Here is a 20,928-nt window from a genome sequence, read left to right on the forward strand (position 1 = left end):
CTTTTCCATGCCAGCACTGGTCACATAATTTCATACATATATACACACAACTTAAAAAATCCAATCTCTACTAAAATCACTTGAAAGAATAACTTTCTGATACAAAAACACCATAAAATTAACATCTAGCTATAGAAAGAAAAATCATAAGACCATGAAAAATCCCACCCAGTAAGAGTTAATTCCGCTATATGCTGAAACCATAAACCTTACTTACTGGACTACTTCATAAACCAGTCATTTGTGAACAATTACTTTAAACCATCATGCCATTCACTGTCCTGAAAACTAGGCTAATGGAATGCTATATCTCCCCAAAGTCTGCTCATTGTAAACAGTCCATCCCTCCTTGCTGACTCCAAAAGCTGTATAAACATACTGCAACTAAATCCACCATAGCTCATAGAAATCCTTTCTTTAAGTAATCTACAAAATGCCAATCTAATACAAATACAAGAAAGAGAAGTTCTAAGACAACATTTTGTATTTACAGTATTCTGAACAGTGCTTAAACCTGCACTGGTTATATAAAAGGCACTCTCTCCCCCATGCCACCCCCGCCTCCAGGCTGACGGCATGCTTAGTTCTCTCATTTACACCACACTGCAATAACATAAAGAACGGTTTACTATTAATCCAGGTTTTACTACAAAGCAACCCGTTATTTCTCTGTCAAACACTGGCAAGAGTGCCAAGTGTCTGTCATCCAATTCAGGGGATTAAGTCTTCTTTTATAGTCTGATACTTGTACCAATTTATAAAAATACAGATATAGTTTCTTCGAGTTGGTCACAGTCTATATTTTGGCTTGGATTCAGGCAGCAGAGGTTGACTATGACAGCTGGCAGGAAACTGAGGGGAGAATACATCCTCCCCCTTTCAGTCACCACGTCTCAGTTGCCATAGTGATTAATCCTTAATCAAATGCTGTCTTTGTACAATTCTTTTCAGAAAACTTTAAGTAAACTTAAGTTGAAAACATGCAGTTGATTGAAAAAATGAGGTACCATATCACACACAGGTATAGCTAAGTTTTATGACATACTTCCATATAGTAAAAGAATAAAGTAACTCTAATGAAGTTCCTTCCAATGCTTAAAAACATTTCTTTTTGGTCTAAGCTTAAACCTAAATCACACAGGTTTTCCCCCTTGTTATCAGACATCTTGTCTTTTAAAATAAGCTGTCTTCAGAAATGGTTCTAAAATATCCAAGTACAATTGAAGGCAAAGCAAGTTCTTATTTTATATAGTTTGTATTGCTAAATTAAAAAGGTATAATTAGAAATTATTTTAGGAGAGATAGGTTTTAATTCAAGACATTTATCAAATATGTTCAAATAAGTAGAAATTATTTTATAAAAGTATAAACTGTAAGAAACCAAAGGAAATATGGAAAAGATAGTATATTTTAGAACTTTTCTTAATATATGGGTGAATTCCATTTGATTCATAGCTTTTGTCATTCTGGTTACCAATAATTACATCAAAGGACTGAGAAACTCTGAAAGACCATAGTATGTTATCTATAATTGTAGTGTACATTACTTCTCTTTTGTAAGTTTTCCATTTAGTATATATTCCTTTGCAATTTAGTTAAAGGCTCTTACTTAGACTCAATTACAGTATTCCTTGGAAAGTGAAATACTTGCATATTGTGGCCACTGTTAATCTTGTGTTGCCTTCATACAAATAAATAGGACTTGTTTTGTTTTCTTAGGAATTGAGGCAACACATCTGCATCTGGCTGCAGACACACAGACACACACAGAGACCACACACAGGCATACACACACACAAACACACAAAATCTTTTCAAACACAAAGGTCTCTAATAAAACTTTGGTGACAGACATGAAGCACTCAAAAGAATTCTCAGTAATCAGAAAGATTCTGGATGTGAGCCCCAGATGAAAGACACTGTACTGTAGCTGGGAGGTCTAGGGATTTCTGGAGATTTCAGAAGAAGAGGGTTGTCAATATTTCTAACACTACGGCTGAGTCTTTCTGCCTTCATCTTGCTTCATTTACCTTCACTTTAGTTTATTCTCTTTTCTTCCCATAACGGTTTAAAAGTTTTCCCAAAACTGCAAATCCACTATTGCCAGCCACCACCACAGGGAGAGCTGCAAAATCTCTCAGTGAGTGACATATATATCTCTAACCAAAGATGATGGTGTGGTTCAATGATTTACTCATTAAAGGTGTTGAAATAAATACTATCGACCAGATATGATGAAATCAGTGATTGTGATCATTTTTTTTCCTTAGAAATTCTGTGAATGGCTTTGACATGTCATCAATATCTCATTTATGTAAAATAATATTTTAAAAGTCTTCAGAAATGCTTAATTTAACTATCTTTACAAATAGCTTTAGTAAAGAGAAACACACACTACCATCATTCCATCTCACTGATATTATTAAAGTAGTTTCTAGTTTCCAGAAGAATTATAATGAGGAGAACCCAGAGTAATATGTATAGAGATGCAAAAGGACTAGTTTGATGGCAGAGTGCTCTCTCACTCATTTGAATGTCTGTCAGCAGCTATGGAGATATCATGAATTAGAAATAGTCACAAACTAATGAATCTAAACAGAAAATAAATCTATCAGCTTTAAGGAGAAAAGTTACTAATAACTTCTACTCTAATACAGAATATCCTAAAATAAAATTAATATAAAGTACTGAGTGACTTTGTTTTCATAAACAAAAACAAGTCACATATAAAAATTTGAAAAATAATCTACCATAAACATTCTTGTTTTGTTTTTAAGGAAATTCAAAGCCCCAGATGGACTAGTACCACCCATTCTTTTACTTATAGTTAAATATAGCTGCATACAACTGTTTATAGATTATTTGTTCTTGTTGATCCTCACCCTCCAGGGGAGTTAGAGACCTGACATCAGTCTTATCCATTGGTTGTAATAACAATACTTATTATTCATTGACTGCTTACTTTGTGTCAGGTACTGTTCAGAGCATTTTACAGGTATTATTACCTCATTTGGTCTTCACAACAACCATTTGAGGTAAGAAGTATAATTACTTGTATTTTAAGCACAAGGAAATTGAGGCACAGAGAAGGTAAGTAACTTGTTCATGGTCACACAGGAAGTATCAGGTAGAGCTACAATTCAAACTGACAGCCTGAATAGACTTCATGCCATAGGCTAGTTATAACAATCAAAAATTTCTTCTGCCTCTAGAATATTAGAGTTCAACAAACTGAAGATGAGTCTTATTATATGAGTTCTTTTATTTATTTATTTCTAGTTAAACTAAAAGGAGGAAAGCATGACGTATGTCTCAGGGGTTGCAGTTTTATGTCAAAAATATAGTAGGTTTAGTTTTTGATGTTGGTGAAAAACTAAGAACAACAAAAATATGTATGATAACTATTTTGAAAACTGATTTTTTTTTTAAATTTATTTACTTTATTTTTGGCTGTGTTGGGTCTTCGTTGCTGCGTGCAGGCTTTCTCTGGTTGCAGTGAACTGGGTTGGGCGGGCTACTCTCCGTTGCAGTGAGCGGGCTTTCTCTGGTTGCCGTGCATGGGCTTCTCATTGCGGTGGCTTCTCTTGTTGAGGAGCATGGGCTCTGGGCACGTGGGCTTCAGTAGTTGTGGTATGCGGGTTCTAGAGCACAGGCTCAGTAGTTGTGTCACACGGGCTTAGTTGCTCCCTGGCATGTGGGATCTTCCTGGACCAGGGCTCGAACGCACATCCCCTGCATTGGAAGGTGGATTCTTAACCACTGTGCCACCAGGGAAGCCCTGAAAACTCTGATTTTCATATACCAAGACTTGACTTTTTATTTATTTAACTTTTTATTGGAGTATAGTTGACTCATAATGCTGTTAGTTTTAGGTGTACAGCAAAGTGAATCAGTTATACATATACATATATTCACTCTTTTTTAGATTCTTATCCCATATAGGTCATTACAGAGTATTGAGTAGAGTCTCCTGTGCTATACAGTAGGTCCTTATTAGCTATCTATTTTATATATAGTAGTGTGTATCCAAGACCTTTCTTTTTTGATGGTAAGTTTATAATACCATCCCCAAGTGATTGTTGTTTATAGGTAATACATTCCAGCTTTCAAGATGCTAAAGTACAACTATATTATTAACCTGATGTATTAAATGATATAGGTCAAATCTGAGGGATTGAATCTTATTCTGTCAGAATTTTACTATATCAAGTATTGATTTAAAGAAGTTAGCCACTGAAATAAGTATGTTTATATGGACTGTTCTATAATGCCTGCTAGCATTGGTGGCATGGGACTGGACTTCCTGCTTAATGGCTTTAAAACTTCCCTGAGTATTTTATACCCACTGTGATTTAGTCATTAAACACCAGATTTCTTCATATTCCCTGAAAAAGGTCTACTAAATTGGTCTATGTGTGACTGGGGAGATATATGGCCTCAAAGGACATATCAGAAACTCCAGGGGCTGGGTATTCCAATTTGTTTCCTGGTAAGAAATGCCCCTCACTCTGAAAATCACTGTGAAAAGACAAGGTTTCTGATGAGACTGTGCTGTTCATCTCAAGAATGCTGGGGCTGAAAAAGGTTGAAAACGACTGGTATTGCTAATGTAAAGATAAAGGAAATCCCTTCGCACACCCACCCCTCCCCAACTAAAGGCAAAGCATACCTCCAGCATTTTCATCTTTACAATTTTCCTTACGAAGGTTCCAAAGGTACTTTTTATTGCTTCTATATCCAGGGGTTGCTTCTTGGGTCCGTTTTGGGAGGTATTACATGGGTGTAAATTTCTTCTCTGAGAAATATTTAAATAAGCTAGTGACCAATATCCAGTTAAATTATTGCATTAACATCTACTACAGAGTTTGCCAAATTTTCTGACCTTTCACATTAAAATTTGTTTGGAAAAGAGCATGGTTTAAAAAAAAGGCATGGTTTAAAAGAAAGAAAAACCTAATAAAAAATTAGCTGTCTGTTTAAAAGATTCTGATATGCTCTTCATTTTAATACAGTAAATTTCTGGCAAACCCGGCACATTTCTGCCTACTTTGTTCATATAGCTCCCACAAGGTAGTCAAACTATAGAAATGCTATCTACAGCATTGGCTGAGATATGGTATACTCCCAGATCAAATGAGAATATAAAAAAGTGGCATACTTGGGTCATAAAAGTGCTTTCATGAGTTGCATTTTGGAATTGGGCCTTTGGATTACACTGAAAAATGCTAAAAGCACAGCCTTTCAAAGTTCAATATTACATTTACTCTAAGGATATTATAAAACAACTGACAGTTAACTAGATCATTCAGTGGTCCCCATTTAAAATGCCAGGTGACAAATTTCTTTCAAATTAAACCCTAGGAAAAGCTTTGCTCCTCCTTAGAAGAGCTGTTTTTTTGTTTTTCTTTTTTCTTAAGGACAATCATTTAGCTCAGTGTTTCTCAGCAGGGTGTTATGGCATTTTGGGCAGAACAATTCTCGGCATGTGGGATGCTCCCCCCACCCCCCAGGACAGCCATTTAGTATCCCTGGCCTCCAGACATTAATGCCAGTCAGGCACTTGGTCATTGTGACCACCCAAACTGCCCAACATTTCTAAATGTACTAGTTGAGAAAACACTAAATACATTGTTCACTTCCTTTGTTTTGCCTACCAGGAAACTCAATCAAATTTGTCATTTAAAAAATATATCTGGGAAAGTATAGTATATCCTATATACCTGCATTCTAACTTTCTCCCAGTCTTGAACTTCCGTCTTAATTTATATTTTCCTTGGTCATGAACTTAATTTTGTATTCTGATTTTATTAAGACAATCCAAAACCTTTGTCAAACCAGATGAGGTACAAATAAATGAAGATAGCTTTGATCTTGGGTGGCCTAGGCCTGCAGCGGCTTGAAGCGGGGTTTCGGTTCCCGGCCAGTGACTGAGGTTGGGTCGTGCCGGTGAGAGCACCGAATCCTATTCACTAGACCAGTGGTCAGTGACAAGGCCCTGGCTGTACGGCTTTGCAGAAAAAGAATTCCCACAAAGACGGAAAGTAGTGAAACAAGTATTTATTAGGTGAGAAAAAGAGTATGTGTGGATAGACACATGGGTGGGCTCAGAGAAAGAGTAGTGCCCTCATGGCAGTTTGAATCACTTTTATGGGGCATTTCTTCGGGTTTCCTTTGGCCAGTCATTTTGATTCCCCTGGTTCAAAGTCCATATTTGGTATAGCTCAGGATTTTTCCATGTGTGAGCATGCATCTCTTGGCCAAGATGAATTCTACGGAAGAGGCCTTTGGGTAGGTTTGGACACTTGGCATCACTCCCCTTTTGACCTCCAAGGAGGCTTTCTGCTCATGTGTAGTCTGGGAGGTCTCCTGACTTCAAGAATGAGGAATAAGTGGTCTCTTACCTTCCCTCTGGGCAGGGTCCAGCCTCCTCTCTCAATTGTCCTGTTATTCCCATCTCAGAGTACCAGTCCACAAGGAACAAACACAAACTGTTTGCCCTGGGGGTCCATCTATCTCCTGTCTCAGCTTGACAGTTCAGATAGCATTTCCCAACCCCCCTTCATTCTCCAAAGTAGCACTAACTTGAAACAAAGTGTCATTGTTATATACAATACCAATTTTTCACTTCTACACATAAAGTGGTAGAAAAACTACTCCTCAGACACCTAGCTCTAAGGAATTAAGAAAGAATAATAAGCCAAAGAGAAGAAAATATTTTTTAAAACTTTTGACAAAAGTGTGTAAATAAAATATCACTTTTATATAAGCCTTATTTCTATATAACAGCAAATTTAAGTGAGAAGAGCCCATAGGAAGTATTTATTACTTTTAACATTATAAAAATCCTTTTGTTAAAAATATAAACTCTATATGAAGTTAGTTTTTGTGTGTGTCTTCATTTTAGATGAAAAATTATGGAGGTAAAGCTAATGATACACTTGCCTTTTTCCATATGAAAAGTATTTTTGGTTCTGATTTAAGTGATTCCCTCAGATTTCTCATTTTTGGCAGACTTTCACTGAGGGAAACTATTAAGCAACTCAACATTATTAGGCATTTAGATATAGATTTGTCTTTTAATATAAAACATATTTAGTGGATATAGTGCCCCAAATGGTATTCTATTTTTTACACTTACTTGTAAGTCATTTACAGTCTTGTTGGTACTTTTCAGGGAGTACTTACAGAAGATCCTATTGAGGAGCTTCAGTGAAAATGAGGTAAAAACTAGAGATACATTATCCTATGCTCTACTTACCTTAGAAGTACAAACAGCTATGTTAGCAGGAAGCTGGGAAAACTGCTTCAATTCAAATACATCACGTGCTGCCCATCGGCTCATGTGATTTTCAGCTTTGCTTGATCCAATCACATTCTGGTTTGAGTGAATGTAAGCCACTTCCTGAACACCACCTAAGAGGTAATTGATGTTTATTAAGTGATGTCTCATGATGAAGCAATATGGTTCAAGGTATACTTTAAAAATTATCAGCAACACATTAAAAACAGGTTATGCTTATTTTATTTTTAATCCTCAAGAAAAACATTGTTTGTATGTCAATATCACAATATTCTTTTTTAAAACAATTGAAAAGAGAAAGAGTTCAAATATATTGGTCTAGGTTAACTTAGAAATGACTTTTCCCTCTCATCAATATAAGAACTTCTGAATCAGGTAACAATTTTTAGATTTAAGCCTGAAATGAGAGTTTTGGCTAAGAGGAAAGCCATAGTGGAAGGTTGTCTCTATGAATTTGTTGTCTCTGTTGATGTAAAAAAAAGTTTACTAATTTAAAAGCAGTGCTAACCTCACCTGTTCCTTTAAACATGTATTTGATTACAGTGACGAAGTACGAGCATGGGGTTTATGACCAGGGAGTTTCGTTTGGTTGGCTTTGTTCAGTTTTACTGTTTGTATACTGTCTTTTTTGTACATATGCCCAGATTTGGAGGTTTTTAGGAAATGAAAAACATTAACTTACACCTTTTATCTGAAAGAAGTTTAAAAAACAGCTACATTTTTTTTATTGCTTTGTTTCTGGGCACCTATAATTTACTTTTAAATTGCGGTCATAAAAAAGAAGGCTCAAATTGAGGTCTATAAAAGCTCCCTCAAACAGCTCTGGCAATGAACCTCAATTATGACCTTCAACACTTGTGCTGTTTTAGTCCCGAACCTTTCTCAACCAGAATTGCCAATCATGAGAAAACAAGATGTTTGTTAAATAAGCTGAGTAAAAGAGTAATCAAGATAATATTCGCTTTAAATTTCAAAATATCAGTAGTAAGTATACCAACAGTTTAAAACCTTCAGAAGGATTCTGGTAGAAAATTTACTCAGATTTTTCTTAATTTTGATGACACATTTTATGCATTATTCAAAATAGAACGAGTTCCACACAAACTATTGACACCTTTTACACAGTAAAAAACAAAAACAAAAAACAAAACTTAGCTGCTCTTTTAAAAAAGTTTATGCAATAACTCCTCAAACCTAAAATCTAATTGTAGCACAGAAACCAAAGGATAGTCCAGTACCGGTATCCCTTAGTTCTTGAAAGTTTGCTTTACACCACTTAGCTTTTCCAAAAGACCTACGTTAGTACCTGTTTTCACGCTAACAGAAAGAAATCCAAAGAGAGTTTTCACTTTTGTGAAAAAGGGAGAAGAGTGAAGTGTTGCAGTGTTTGCTTTGCAGCAAGCCCTTACAGAGGCAGCACACAGCCCAGCAGCAAGCGTGGCACCACCAAGCTCCTTCCCCAGGAACGACACTCAGCATCAAGCCATCATAGCTTTGGACTGTGTCTGTGAGCATCTGTGCTTTATCTGGATTTATTTTGTGCAACCATTAACAAGATGTGTCCTAAGGTAATTGCTTCTTTGCTTTACACCATTTCAGCTTACAAAGTTACACAGGAAGGCTCTACTTTCAGAGAGCAGGGTAAACCTGTACTTAATTACAAGGGTATCAAAATATATATCATAATGAACTTTTAAATGACACTACTAATAACCACAAAAGAAAGCTTATCAAAATATAAACTTGCTTACGTATCAGATTCTTTCATGTAGTTTTTTTGGGAATGAGTGAGACACTTTTGAAAGCAATGCTAACTCTTAAAACTACTAATCAGATTCTCAGCAGATGGTGGTAAGGGGAAGCAGTTTTTCAATCTCTCTGAATCCCCACATGAGAACAACAACTAGACTGCAAAACCAAAAGCAAAGGACAACACTTACAACAAAATTAGATGACAAGATACTCCCATTAGCCCTAAAATACAAGAGGGTGGGTATAACCCACTAATAGCTACACACTCTGCATGGCATCAGGGTCTGTGTGAAGGAAGAAGGAAGTGACAGGGTGGCATCTGGATCAGAGAACAGGAGACCCTAGCACAGTGGGTTATTTGGAGATCAGTAGCTGGATCTGGGAAGGTTCTGCATTCTCTAAAGCTGAGTACAGCGTACAGGAGGCTTGTGGTAAGAAGGCCTGAGGGACTGGGGCAAACTAGCCCTAAGGAACTCCCCAAACTAACCCACCAGGGCTCCCAGGCCAGGGCCATACAATGAGGAAAAACTGCTGGGATGGAGTCAAAATGAGCAGAATAGGAAGAACAGGGATGAGGGAAAGAGATGGTCTAGAGCAAAGCAGTGGAAACAGAAACAGGAAATCCTATCATAGTTTTGAACACTATAGAAAAATAACAAATATGAATCTCTGTGAAATTAGAAAAGATTTTTTAAACTCTGCCTCATTTAAAAAAAGTCAGGGAAAAGAATTTCTATAAAAATGAGCAAGAGGGTCAAATCTCATAAAAATTATGAGTAAAGAGAATAAGCAGCAGAATAATATCCCTACAATGAAAATATGCCAGAAAGATATGCTTACAAAACAACAAAATTGTAATTGGTTTCAAAATTAGGTAAAACACCTTAAGAAAATGATAAAATATAGGAACCAACAACATAAATCAGAATTAGAATAACTCAGAAATGAGTGGCAGAACTCAGAAAGACATAGAAATTAAAAAAAAATTCAGAAATGGAGACTAAATTAGAAGGAACATAAGAGAGAATAAACACAATAGATATTGATTTAAGAGAAATAGAAGAACATTTTTAAAAAGCAAAAAGAAATGAAAAATAAATAAAATAGGATTTGGGAGAATGTGACAAATACTGAAGACAGGCAAGGAAGACTGAACACTTGAATAACATAAATTCCTGAAGAGGAAAGTCAAAGTAAAGGAATAGAACAAGTAACTAAAAATACTAGTACAAATAAGCTTTCCTTAAATAAAAACTGAGTTGAAACTACACTATGAGAATATTGATACAGACTACTATGGACTGAATATTTGTGTCCCCTCAAAACTCATATGTTGAAGCCCTAATCCCCAATGTGATGGTGTTTGGAGGTTAGGCCTTTGGGAGATAATTAGGTCTTAAGGGTGGAGCCCTAATGAATGAGATTAGTGCCCTTATAATAAAAGACATGAGATAGATGATTTCTCTCTCGACCATGTAAAGACAGCAAGAAGGCAGTGATCTGTAAACCAGGAGGAGGGCCCTAATCAAGAACCCTTCCTGATCTTGGACTTCCAGCCTCCCAAACTGTGAGAAATAAATGTTGTTTAAGCCACCCAGTCTATGGTAACTTGTTACAGAAGCCTGAGCTAAGACAAACACCAAAATATAATCTAGTAAAATTACTAGAAAATAAGGAAAAGAAAAAACACACTTTGGGCATCTAAGAAAAAAAAAAGAACACATAGCACAATACTTCATGCCAGAAGAAAATGAAGCTACATATTTAAAATACTTAAGAAAAGAAAGTGTAAGCCAAGAATTTTATATCCAGAAAAAATGACTTCTAAGTATAAAGGGCACAAACTGCTATCAACAAGTATCTCAGGGAATATTACTCTCATGAGTACTTCCTGAGATCTAACAGAAATAAGGAATCTACTAGAAAATAAGCTTCAGACAACCAAAATGACTAGAGAGACATTGACATAAGAGACATTGACTAATGAGAAGAATTAAATTTATAGTTATCTGCAAACCAAGAATAAATGAAGTCTAAGAGGAGAGAGTATAATGCAATATTCATGTGTATTGACAATGAAGACATAATATATCCATTTTAAAAATGGGCAGAAATGGGAGAGTATATACAAAAAAACCCCACGCCCAAACCTTAATGTTTCTAGGAATTATATTATAATAATATTTTTCTTATTTGACTTTTGTGTAACATGGATAAAACATGAGTAATTATGGAATGTTATAATTAAATCGTTCCCTATATGCCAAAGAACCAGTATTATCAGCATAGAGGAAGTGGTATGTAAATATGATAGAGAAGAGGTTAAAGCTCTATACCCCCAAAGTAAGTACAAATATGGAAATATCAATATGAATTCATGAAATATTTTATCATCATATATAAAAATACATACATGTACATAAATACATATATAAACTCATATATACCTATATATACACACACACATACGAATAAACATACGTAACACAAACAATTTATCCACTGAAAAGGCCCAAGCGAGTAGTAGCAATGATCATTCCTAGCACCAGACTGTGGTCTTGAAACACACTTTCTCACTAAAAGAAACCAAGACTTCTTAGAGAAATGACTGATTTTAGGTCTGAGACAAAAAATTCATGATGGAACATCCTGTAATACCTGATAGGTATCAAAGATGATTAGCATCATGTTAAAGATCTCAGGAATCAAAATGCTCATGTTTAAAGGCTCCCACTGTCCAAAGATGGGAAAATTGAGCCTCAGTAATGATATTAATTGAAATGGATTTGGACTCATTAAATGTGTTTGAATCAATTAATTCATAATGATTTTAAGAAAAGAAATCAATAGGAAATTAATTTATTATACTCAAAGCTGTTAAAGAAATTATTTTTCCTGCCTTCTCTATATGAACTGTACCACTGGGTAAGTAATAGTAGATGAGAGGAAGTATCTCCTTACAGAAGCATCCTAACTAACAAATGAAAAAGAAATGAGAGAAGTAGAAAATGTCATTTTGCTACTCTGAATGAATAAATAATTCTAGGCATTAAGCATCAATGTTTGCTAAGATCACAAAGAGAGAAACCAGCATACATTCTGTCAAACACTAACTTTTGTTTTGTCAAAGGGATTGAACCTGAATTTGATATAGTGTCAGACGCCAACTGCTCATTTTCAGGAAATATAGAGGGTGGAGAAATATGTGCAACTGCACCAATCCGCAATATGCAAGTTGCAGAAAACAATTGGCCTGGTTTCTTCAACAGAGAAATCATATAAATTGTAAAGAAACAAAAGGGATGGAGGAGGAATCCTATACATTAAGCTATATAAAAATTTTTTAATGAGTGAGGCTAAACTATAATGTCTAGGGATACACATTTGTATCCAATGTATATACATTTAATAAAGCCATAAAAATGCAAAAAAAGTTAGAATAAGTAGTGTATGGGCAAGGTTGTGATTCAGATGGGCCACATGGAAGGGATCCTGGTCTAGATGACAAAGTTCTCTATCTTGACCTAGGTGGTCTTCCCGTTTATCCTGCCACCACCCACTTCCTCACTGTGCCTCAAAGTAGCATCTTGATTGCAGAGCTAATTCAAGTTAATTCAAGAATCTCTTGAGGAACTATTTGATTGCACGAAACAAATATGCAAAGAAAAGTTTTCAGAATATATCTGCAGTTACCTAAAAATTTATCCATTGATTCACACATCTGATCTTGATTGACAATGCTCTTATTTGGAAATTTCATTCGTTTTCTTGGTATAAAAGTGCTATTTTTCTCATGGCTAGGTAATTTTGAAGAGAAACTGATTCTATCTTTTATAGTTTTTGGTCTATGGCTCTGTTTAGAGACACTGATGTGGCTAACAGATAAATCATCATCTGAGGATGTAAAATCATCAATAGCCTGAGAGGTACAGTCTTCATCTGTTGCACACAGTTGGTTTGTTTTTTCCATTGTTTTTGGAAAAGTGTAAAGTTCCCTTTTATTTTCCTCTTTTCTCTTAAACCTCAGAGAACTAGTAGCTCTTTTCTTTCTTACTCTTGACTTGGAGGAAATTTCAATGTCATCAGATTCGTCACTAATATCACTACTGCCTTTTCTTTTTGTATTAGATTTTAGGGTCTTGTTCTCAGGATTTAATTGTTTTGAAATTAGTCCATTTCCTCTGACATTGGTCTTTCTATTATCACCATTATTTCTTATATTTACAGGGTTTTCTGTTTCAGAATCTTCAGATCCATCCACAGGTGGCTTAAACTTTACCCTCTTCTTGAGGAATCTTTGAGTTGTGTACTGTGTGGGAAAGATGATATCACTATCTTCTGATTCTGTGACATTCTGTGAAATGCAATGGTGGCCAACTGTATTTTTAAAATTTTTCTCATCATCAGACTCAGAAGAAATATTCTGTTCTAAAATCTCAGTTTTATCAAAAATATATTTTCCATTTGGATTTAGGATGTTAGTGAATTTCTGATGCTTTGAAGTACCAAGAGAGTCTTGACTTTTCCGACAACCAACATCTTTGGCTTCTGTTGAAAGGCATGTGGGCTGTTCATCAGAACTTTCATCGTCAGAGGTAATATTTCCATCACTATCCTCAACTGCTTCACATTTTGTCTCAAACAATTTAGAGAAACCACACTGGAGTAAGGTAAGCTGTCCAGGAGAACCTGAAGCTTTACTTGAGTCAGATGCTTTGTTTTTAGCAGTCTTTATTATTGAGTTTCCTACTGATTCATCTTCACTAAAATCACTGCAGAGATCACATGCTTCTTTTGCTAGTGGTTCTGCAGGCTGTTCTGGACCTTTGTGTTCTTGACAGTCAGGCTCCCCATCCTATATAAGAAGCAATGGTGGAAACATTAGAAAACGTCAAAATAAGGATATCAAATCTATCACACTGGAGGGGAATTGAATTTGGGCAGATAATTTATGTACAAGTATATTACCTGGTATTTTCTAAAAGTAAAACATTTATTGATAGTAAACAAACATAAAGGATTTAATATTACAGTCTGGTATACTCTTTTAAAGTTGAATAACTTTCCAAATAAATAAAAGTTAAAACTAGAATATCAAATGATCAAATTATTTATAAGGAAAACACAGAGCAGAGCTAAGATGCAGAGACTGATTCTGGCCTCAAAGTGAAAAGCACACAACTTATTGCTTACGACAGTCCAGCAGATACTTTCAATCATGCGTTAAAAACACAACAAATTTGTAGGAGCTAAAGAATTCCCAACTGGAAAATGTTTCTAATTGATTAAAAATAGATTGGATAGGATCTTGACCACCATAAATAAAGAAAATATTGAAGCTATTTTGAAGTAAAATTTGCTAGAAATTTAAATCCAATATTTACTTTTTTCACATTAATTAGAGCTAAATATATTCTCAGTTTCTGAAAACTGAGGCTTCATTAGTAAAAGATTTTGGGAAAGTATTATCTGGTAATACTTCTGCCAACATTTGATACTCATGTATTTCTATAAATTTAGAAACATATTCACCCCATACTTGGTTATATAAATTTATAGGGGTGTTATAAATTTATAGTTATCATTGCATATAGTTATCATACAGTTATATGATGTACTGTTATATCATATATATATGTTATATCATAATATAGTTGTCATATAGCCCATATCTTTGGGCTAGTACAAAATTAGAGTTAAATCCCTTAAAAAAAAAAAAAACAAACAAGAAAAAAATAGCAACAACAATTAAAAAAAAATCTTCTACATATATTCTTTACTTTTAAAAAGACTTTATGATGACAATATAGATTTTGTAGTATGTGAGATGACAAACTACCACAAGACAAAGGACTCAAATAAAATATCTGCTTGAGTCAGAGAATGAGTTTGGTGTTTGAATTTAATAATTTTAAATATACATTGATTGCTATTTTTCCATCTAATTTGTTATTTAGTAAAAAAAAAAATTATTTAGGTTGGATTGGTTACCTATACAGTGCATTTAATTTTGGATTTACACTTTGGCATAGTTAAAATTCCAGTTTGGATGTAAACACCTGGTGACTGCTCCTGAATTTTTTTTTATGATATGATATGAAATATTAGCCTAAATTATTAATTTTACTGACAGTCCTCTGACTTTGTGTCCTTGACATTTCTTAAAAAAATTTTCTTTACACATTGAAAAATGAAGGAAAAGGAAAAGAAACTTAAAATCTTCACATACATGTTTCCCAGGAGTTTCTAGGCTACAGATTCAAAGATTGCTTACTGTTTCTAGTTTGTGTACTGGAGGTTCCTCTTTCAACCATGTTGTAGCTGTCATGATCCCTGCTTCCACTTGGCCTTCTCTCTATAAAGAATGCAAATAACTGTAAAATATAGGGTAGAAACAACCAGATAAACAACAGCAATGTTATGCTAAAACTTAGAGTTAAGAAAATTGAGTCCAGGGAATTCCCTGGTGGTCCAATGGTTTAGGACTCTGCGATTTCACTGCCATGGGCCTGGGTTCGATCCCTGGTCAGGGAACTAAGATTCTGCAAGATGCGTGGTATGGCCAAAAAAAAAAAAAAAAAAAAAAGAGTACAGCCTGCTTTAACTCTCTTAATGCTATTTTTCAATTTGCTAATTAAGGAATTCATATATATTTTTCAATGCTCATAATTCTTAGGTAGTATAGAGGCACAGTGGAAGCCTGCTGGGCTCATAAAAAATTCTTACTTCTTATCATAAGCTTACTTTTTCTGATAGAAAACTAATAACATTTTTCAGCAAACTCCACTAAAAGCCCTAGTAGGGAGGGAGAGTGAAAAAATGTTAAAAATTTACCCAGTAGTGACAGCCATAATAACTATGTCTATATGATAACTATATAACTATTGTATATGTGTAAATATTATATAATATTGCAATAACTGTAAGGACATAATATCAACATTTTAAATACCACAGATAATGTTGGGTATTGGGCACTCGATGTTCTAGCTTATATTGCTAGTGTGTTTATAGTTCATATTCATTAAAATATGTTTATTGATTCCTTCAGTGTAGTAGACATCAAAATGAAAATATCCATCTAATATAAAACTAAAAAAATCTTAATTAGATAATAGGCTTGCTACATCTTTAAGAAAAGTATGCTTTTATAGCTTTTGGTATATCATTTAGCAGAGATATTTAATGGCCTAGATTCTAGAATATTAAATTCTTCAAGAGGAAATAAATTTATTTCTCTTTTCAAGGCTTTATTTGTTGATAGAACAAGGGGAAATAATACTATCATCACCAGAGTTACAAATATCCAACTTACGAATACACCAATATTTATAATATAGCAATGGCATGGTTCCAGTTACCTGGTATCCAGGGCAACAAGTGAGAATCACCCCTAAAGAACTTGAAAGAATGATAAAGAGTTCCTGAATTGCCATGAGATCTTTTCTTCCAGTGCCTGGAGGCTATTACTGTAAGGGAATGGGAAGCCTCTGTCCGAGAACTCCCTTTTATCTCTTCAACAGAATTCAAATGGCTACAACAGATGCAACTGGCAGCAACAGAAATCTACAAGCTGTCAGAACCCCTTTGTGATAGGTAAATGACAACTCCAGTCTTCTGTTGACTTGGAGTCATCCTTAACTCCTGTTTCTCATACCCTATCCGATGATCCAGGAGCAAATCCTGTCAGTGCTTCAGGGCATCCACCACTACCCGCTGGCCCAAACCACCATCTCTTGGCTGGATTGTTGCAGTATCCTCCTACCTGGCTTCTTGCTTCTGCTCTTGTACTTCTATAGTCCAATTCTTAACATTTAGAATAGATAGTATAGATCAGACTATGTCATTCTGCTGTTCAGAACTCTAACTGCTTTTTTTTTTCTTTTTGTGGTACGCGGGCCTCTCACTGTTGTGGCCTCTCCCATTGCGGAGCGCAGGCTCTGGACGTGCAGGCTCAGCGGCCATGGCTCACGGGCCCAGCTGCTCCGCAGCATGTGGGATCTTCCCGGACCGGGGCACGAACCCGTGTCCCCTGCATCGGCAGGCGGACTCTCAACCACTGTGTCACCCGGGAAGCCCTCTAATTGCTTTTGTTATCACTCAAGTCAAAGCCAAAGTTCCTGTAGGATCTGGTTTCCTGTCATTTCTTTGGCCCCATCTTTTGCTCTTTTGATTACTCCACTCCAGCCACTTTGGCTTCCTTGCCATTTTGAAATCACGCTGGGCACGCTCCTCCCTCAGGGCCTTTGTTTGCATTTGTTCCTCTGCCTAAAACACCTCTTCCTTTCTTGTCTCTTCAAAGAATCAAATGCAATCTCACAGTAGCCTTCCTTGGCTACTCCATCTAAAATTGTAATGCTCTTTCCCTGACAGTCTCCCTATTTCCCTTCCTTGCTCTATTTGTTTTTTTTTGAGATATAATTTACATATAATACTGTGTACGTTTAAGGTCTACGAGGTGTTAATTTGATATATTTATATACTGTAATATGATTATCATCATAGCTTTAGTTAACACCTCTAATATGGCATATAATTATCAATTCTTTTATGTGGTGAGAACATTTAAGATCTAGTCCTTCAGCAGTTCTGAGGTATATAATAATAGTATTGTTGACAATACTCACCACGCTGTGTAGATCTCTAGAACTTATTCATCTACTTGCTCTATTTTTATCCTTAGAATCTATCATCATAATATACTAACTTCAGTTATATTTCTCTTTACTATTTGTTTCCCCCAAATAGAATGTAAAATTTTGTAGGCAGGGCTTTTTGTCTATTTTATTCATTTCTGTATGCCTAGTCCTATGATGTATAGTATTGGACATTTAACATATACTCAATAAATATTTGTGAAATTAGCTCTCAGTATCTATCTCTAAAGGGAAACCATTAAAAGAATGTCAATGAAAAATAGAACTAAATTGCCCAGAAATCATCAGATTAAAAGTGTTCTATATATTCAAATTTCTACATCTTAAAACATTTTAAAACGGATTTTTCTAAAACCTTTAAAAATTAAAAATGTATCATAGGAAGTAAAATAACTTCTTTTACTTTATAACATATGTTTCCATTATGCAGGGCTTGGACTAATAATATTTTAAAACATCGTTTGGCCAAAAGCACAGCATGAATCTACTGAATTCTGACTGATAACAAATGAGCAATTTTAATTCAAAATTTAATTTAATAATTGAGTGCCAATGATGTGCCTAGCAAGCAGTTAAGCATATTTTACTATAAACAAAATATAAGATATGGAGGGTCCTGTCATCAATAAACAATCCTGGAGGAGAAACAACATATATTTAGGACAACCAGAGAATAAGAGAACTTTCCGTTTAATAACTTGTCATATGGAATGTCTTACCTAACACTTTTTAAACAGAGGAATAGTGGCTATTCTGATAAAAGAAGAGAACAAAACTATTTGATACATAGCAGAAAACAGGACAAGTAATATAATACTAATACCTTTTACAGATAATGATTTGAAATTAGAAACATGAATATAGTACGTTGGGTAGTACTACCCAACGTTGGAGGTAGGATCTGAGGGGGTCCTGGAGGACAAACAAGGCTATTTACTGATTAGAGAAGAGGAATGGGAAAGAACAAGTCAATCAGAGAAACAGCATATTCAAAATAAGAAAGAGACAGAGAAAGGGAGACTTTAAATAGGTCACTCAATTCAGAATCAAATAGTTACTATAAAATAAAAACTGAGCAATATACATCAGACATTGTATAACAGTTGTAATATTCACAACATACAAATCATATATACCTTCCTCTTCCCCAACCATTGATGATCACGTTTGAACTGCTACTAAACTTGCTTAACATACGCTTACTGATGTTACGTGTTCTGTATGTAAATGTTCTCTTCCACCTCCCATAAAGATGGTCTAAGTTCTTTAAGGACAGGGACCAATTGTTCCTTTAACTGTTTTTACGGTACTATTAAATAAATGAAGTACATTAAAGTTTTACTACAAAGTCCTGGAAGTTAAGGGAAATATCCTTAAGTTTTCCAAGACTCAATTTCCTCAACTGTATGATGATGGGATTGAAAAAAACGATAGTCCAGGATTTTATGATACTCATATCAATATTAACTAAAAAATAGGTTAATATTCTTAGTACTCTGGTATATTAAAGAATTTAAAAGATTTTTTAAAGGATATAAATATCCTGTTAAGAATAAGAAACATCTGTATCCTGAGGATGAACACAACTGGGAGAGTTTGAAATATTGGTGTGGAATTTTTATTGGGAACAGAAAACAAAAATCTCCATGAGACATGAGAGTGCATCTCAGGGAGTATTTGGTAACTTTTAATCAAAACACATTTTATATTTTTGTTTATTTAGGAAAGTCTCTTTTTTTAGTTCCTGACTTCAACAGCTGTTTTCAAAATAATAAATTTCTCTTTACCGTCTGAAAATGGCCTTGGAGGTCATACTGTCTTGTATATGTATCTGAATTTGTGTATGTACATTATTTATAACTATGCATGGGGAAAATCTTAGTTCAGAGGTACAGTAATTCATTTCCTATTTCTATAAAAGTAGAAATTCTAAACATAAAACATTTTTTAAAAAGAAAACCAAAAATTTCTCTGAAAAGGCACCAGCAATTTTCCTGAGGGAGAAATCCATGTTTAAAATATTGAAAAAAATCAGAGAAAAATTTCACACCTCCAGGATGTCCCTTGTAAGACAAGACCCTTGGGACCTCAGTTTGAAGAGATTATAGACTCCAAAAAGCTCTCCTCGATGCTCTTTTGATCCTTGAACTGCTTCAAAATACCGCTTGGCATTTTCACTTCCAACCACCACACAGTGAAGTTGCTATAACAGAAAAAACACAAGATGTTTTGAAGTGTTCGCTCCAACAATATGTCAGAATTTCCTGGCATTCCCTGTATATACACAGCTTTAGCTGGAGCAGGCAGAATCTCCGTAGGGAGGAAATTTTATTTTAATTTCCCTGGCAGATGTTGCCATTATGGTGAAATAATAATAATCTGGCCAGTTTTATTAAAGAAGAAATCTTACATTTCCTATTTTATCTGTTTTCTAACAACTGACTCAAGATCGTATCTGTATGGACTAGCCACCTGATGTAAAATGTAAAAGGCATACATTTGAATACACTTTTCTCCTTTCTAGACTCTTATTTCAATAGAAACTACTAAAACTGGCAGAAATAGTCGCTACATCACCAAAGTTAAATTATAATCTAAAGTAATTATATAATAACCACGTTGGTATCAAACTAATTGTGGCCATGGTTACATTGTCAACTAAGAGCAAAAACCCAATCATTGTTTAGCAACATTGCATCTCTGAAACAATTCTGAACACAGAAAGAACACTGACATGGAACCCTTAAGGACATATACCACTTTAGTACCAACATAATGTAATCTCTTTATTTACTAGATACTTTATTGTATATAATGTACATACAATTTGATTAACCCATGTACACTCTAACATTTCTTGAAACAAAGAATGAAAAATAACTTCCATCTATTGCTAATGGAAGGATTAGTAAGAAGCGATACTTTATGGTGATTATCATCAGATTGATTTGCACTATAATAATTACTTTACGCAAATAAAATTATTCTTATTAATAACAGCTACTATTTATTGAACACATGTGTAGCATTTTTATATTCTCATTTAATTCCTACAATCCTGTAAGATATTATCATCTCCCTTTTAGAAATAAAAGAACTTAAATTCAGAGAAATTAAGTGCCTTGTTCACAGCTGCCTCACTAGGAAGCATCATTTCTAGAATTTTTACCTGAGTTTGGCTGAATTCAAAATTTATACTTGTATCAATTTCTCATATCC

General features: G+C 34.7%; 1 protein-coding gene across 6 annotated transcripts in view; it reads right to left on the bottom strand.

The window, feature by feature from the left end:
• The window catches only part of ERCC6L2 (ERCC excision repair 6 like 2), a 154,350-nt gene that overhangs the window by 41,714 nt on the left and 91,708 nt on the right, over positions 1-20,928 (bottom strand). For 3 of the 6 annotated variants that reach the window (XM_033411421.2, XM_033411420.2, XM_004283032.4), the window contains exons 14-17: positions 19,760-19,912; positions 15,327-15,407; positions 12,746-13,907; positions 7,259-7,413 (exon numbers count right to left, since the gene is read on the bottom strand). In XM_033411421.2, the coding sequence (XP_033267312.1) occupies positions 7,259-7,413; positions 12,746-13,907; positions 15,327-15,407; positions 19,760-19,912 (1,551 nt within the window). Of the gene's footprint in view, positions 1-3,457; positions 3,733-6,042; positions 6,371-7,258; positions 7,414-12,745; positions 13,908-15,326; positions 15,408-19,759; positions 19,913-20,928 lie in introns of those variants that run through there. The other 3 variants (XM_049711470.1, XM_033411422.2, XM_033411424.2) reach the window with 3 other exon arrangements.

Source organism: Orcinus orca, chromosome 6 (assembly GCF_937001465.1).
Source record: "Orcinus orca chromosome 6, mOrcOrc1.1, whole genome shotgun sequence".
In the NCBI taxonomy this organism is placed as follows: Eukaryota; Metazoa; Chordata; class Mammalia; order Artiodactyla; family Delphinidae; genus Orcinus; species Orcinus orca.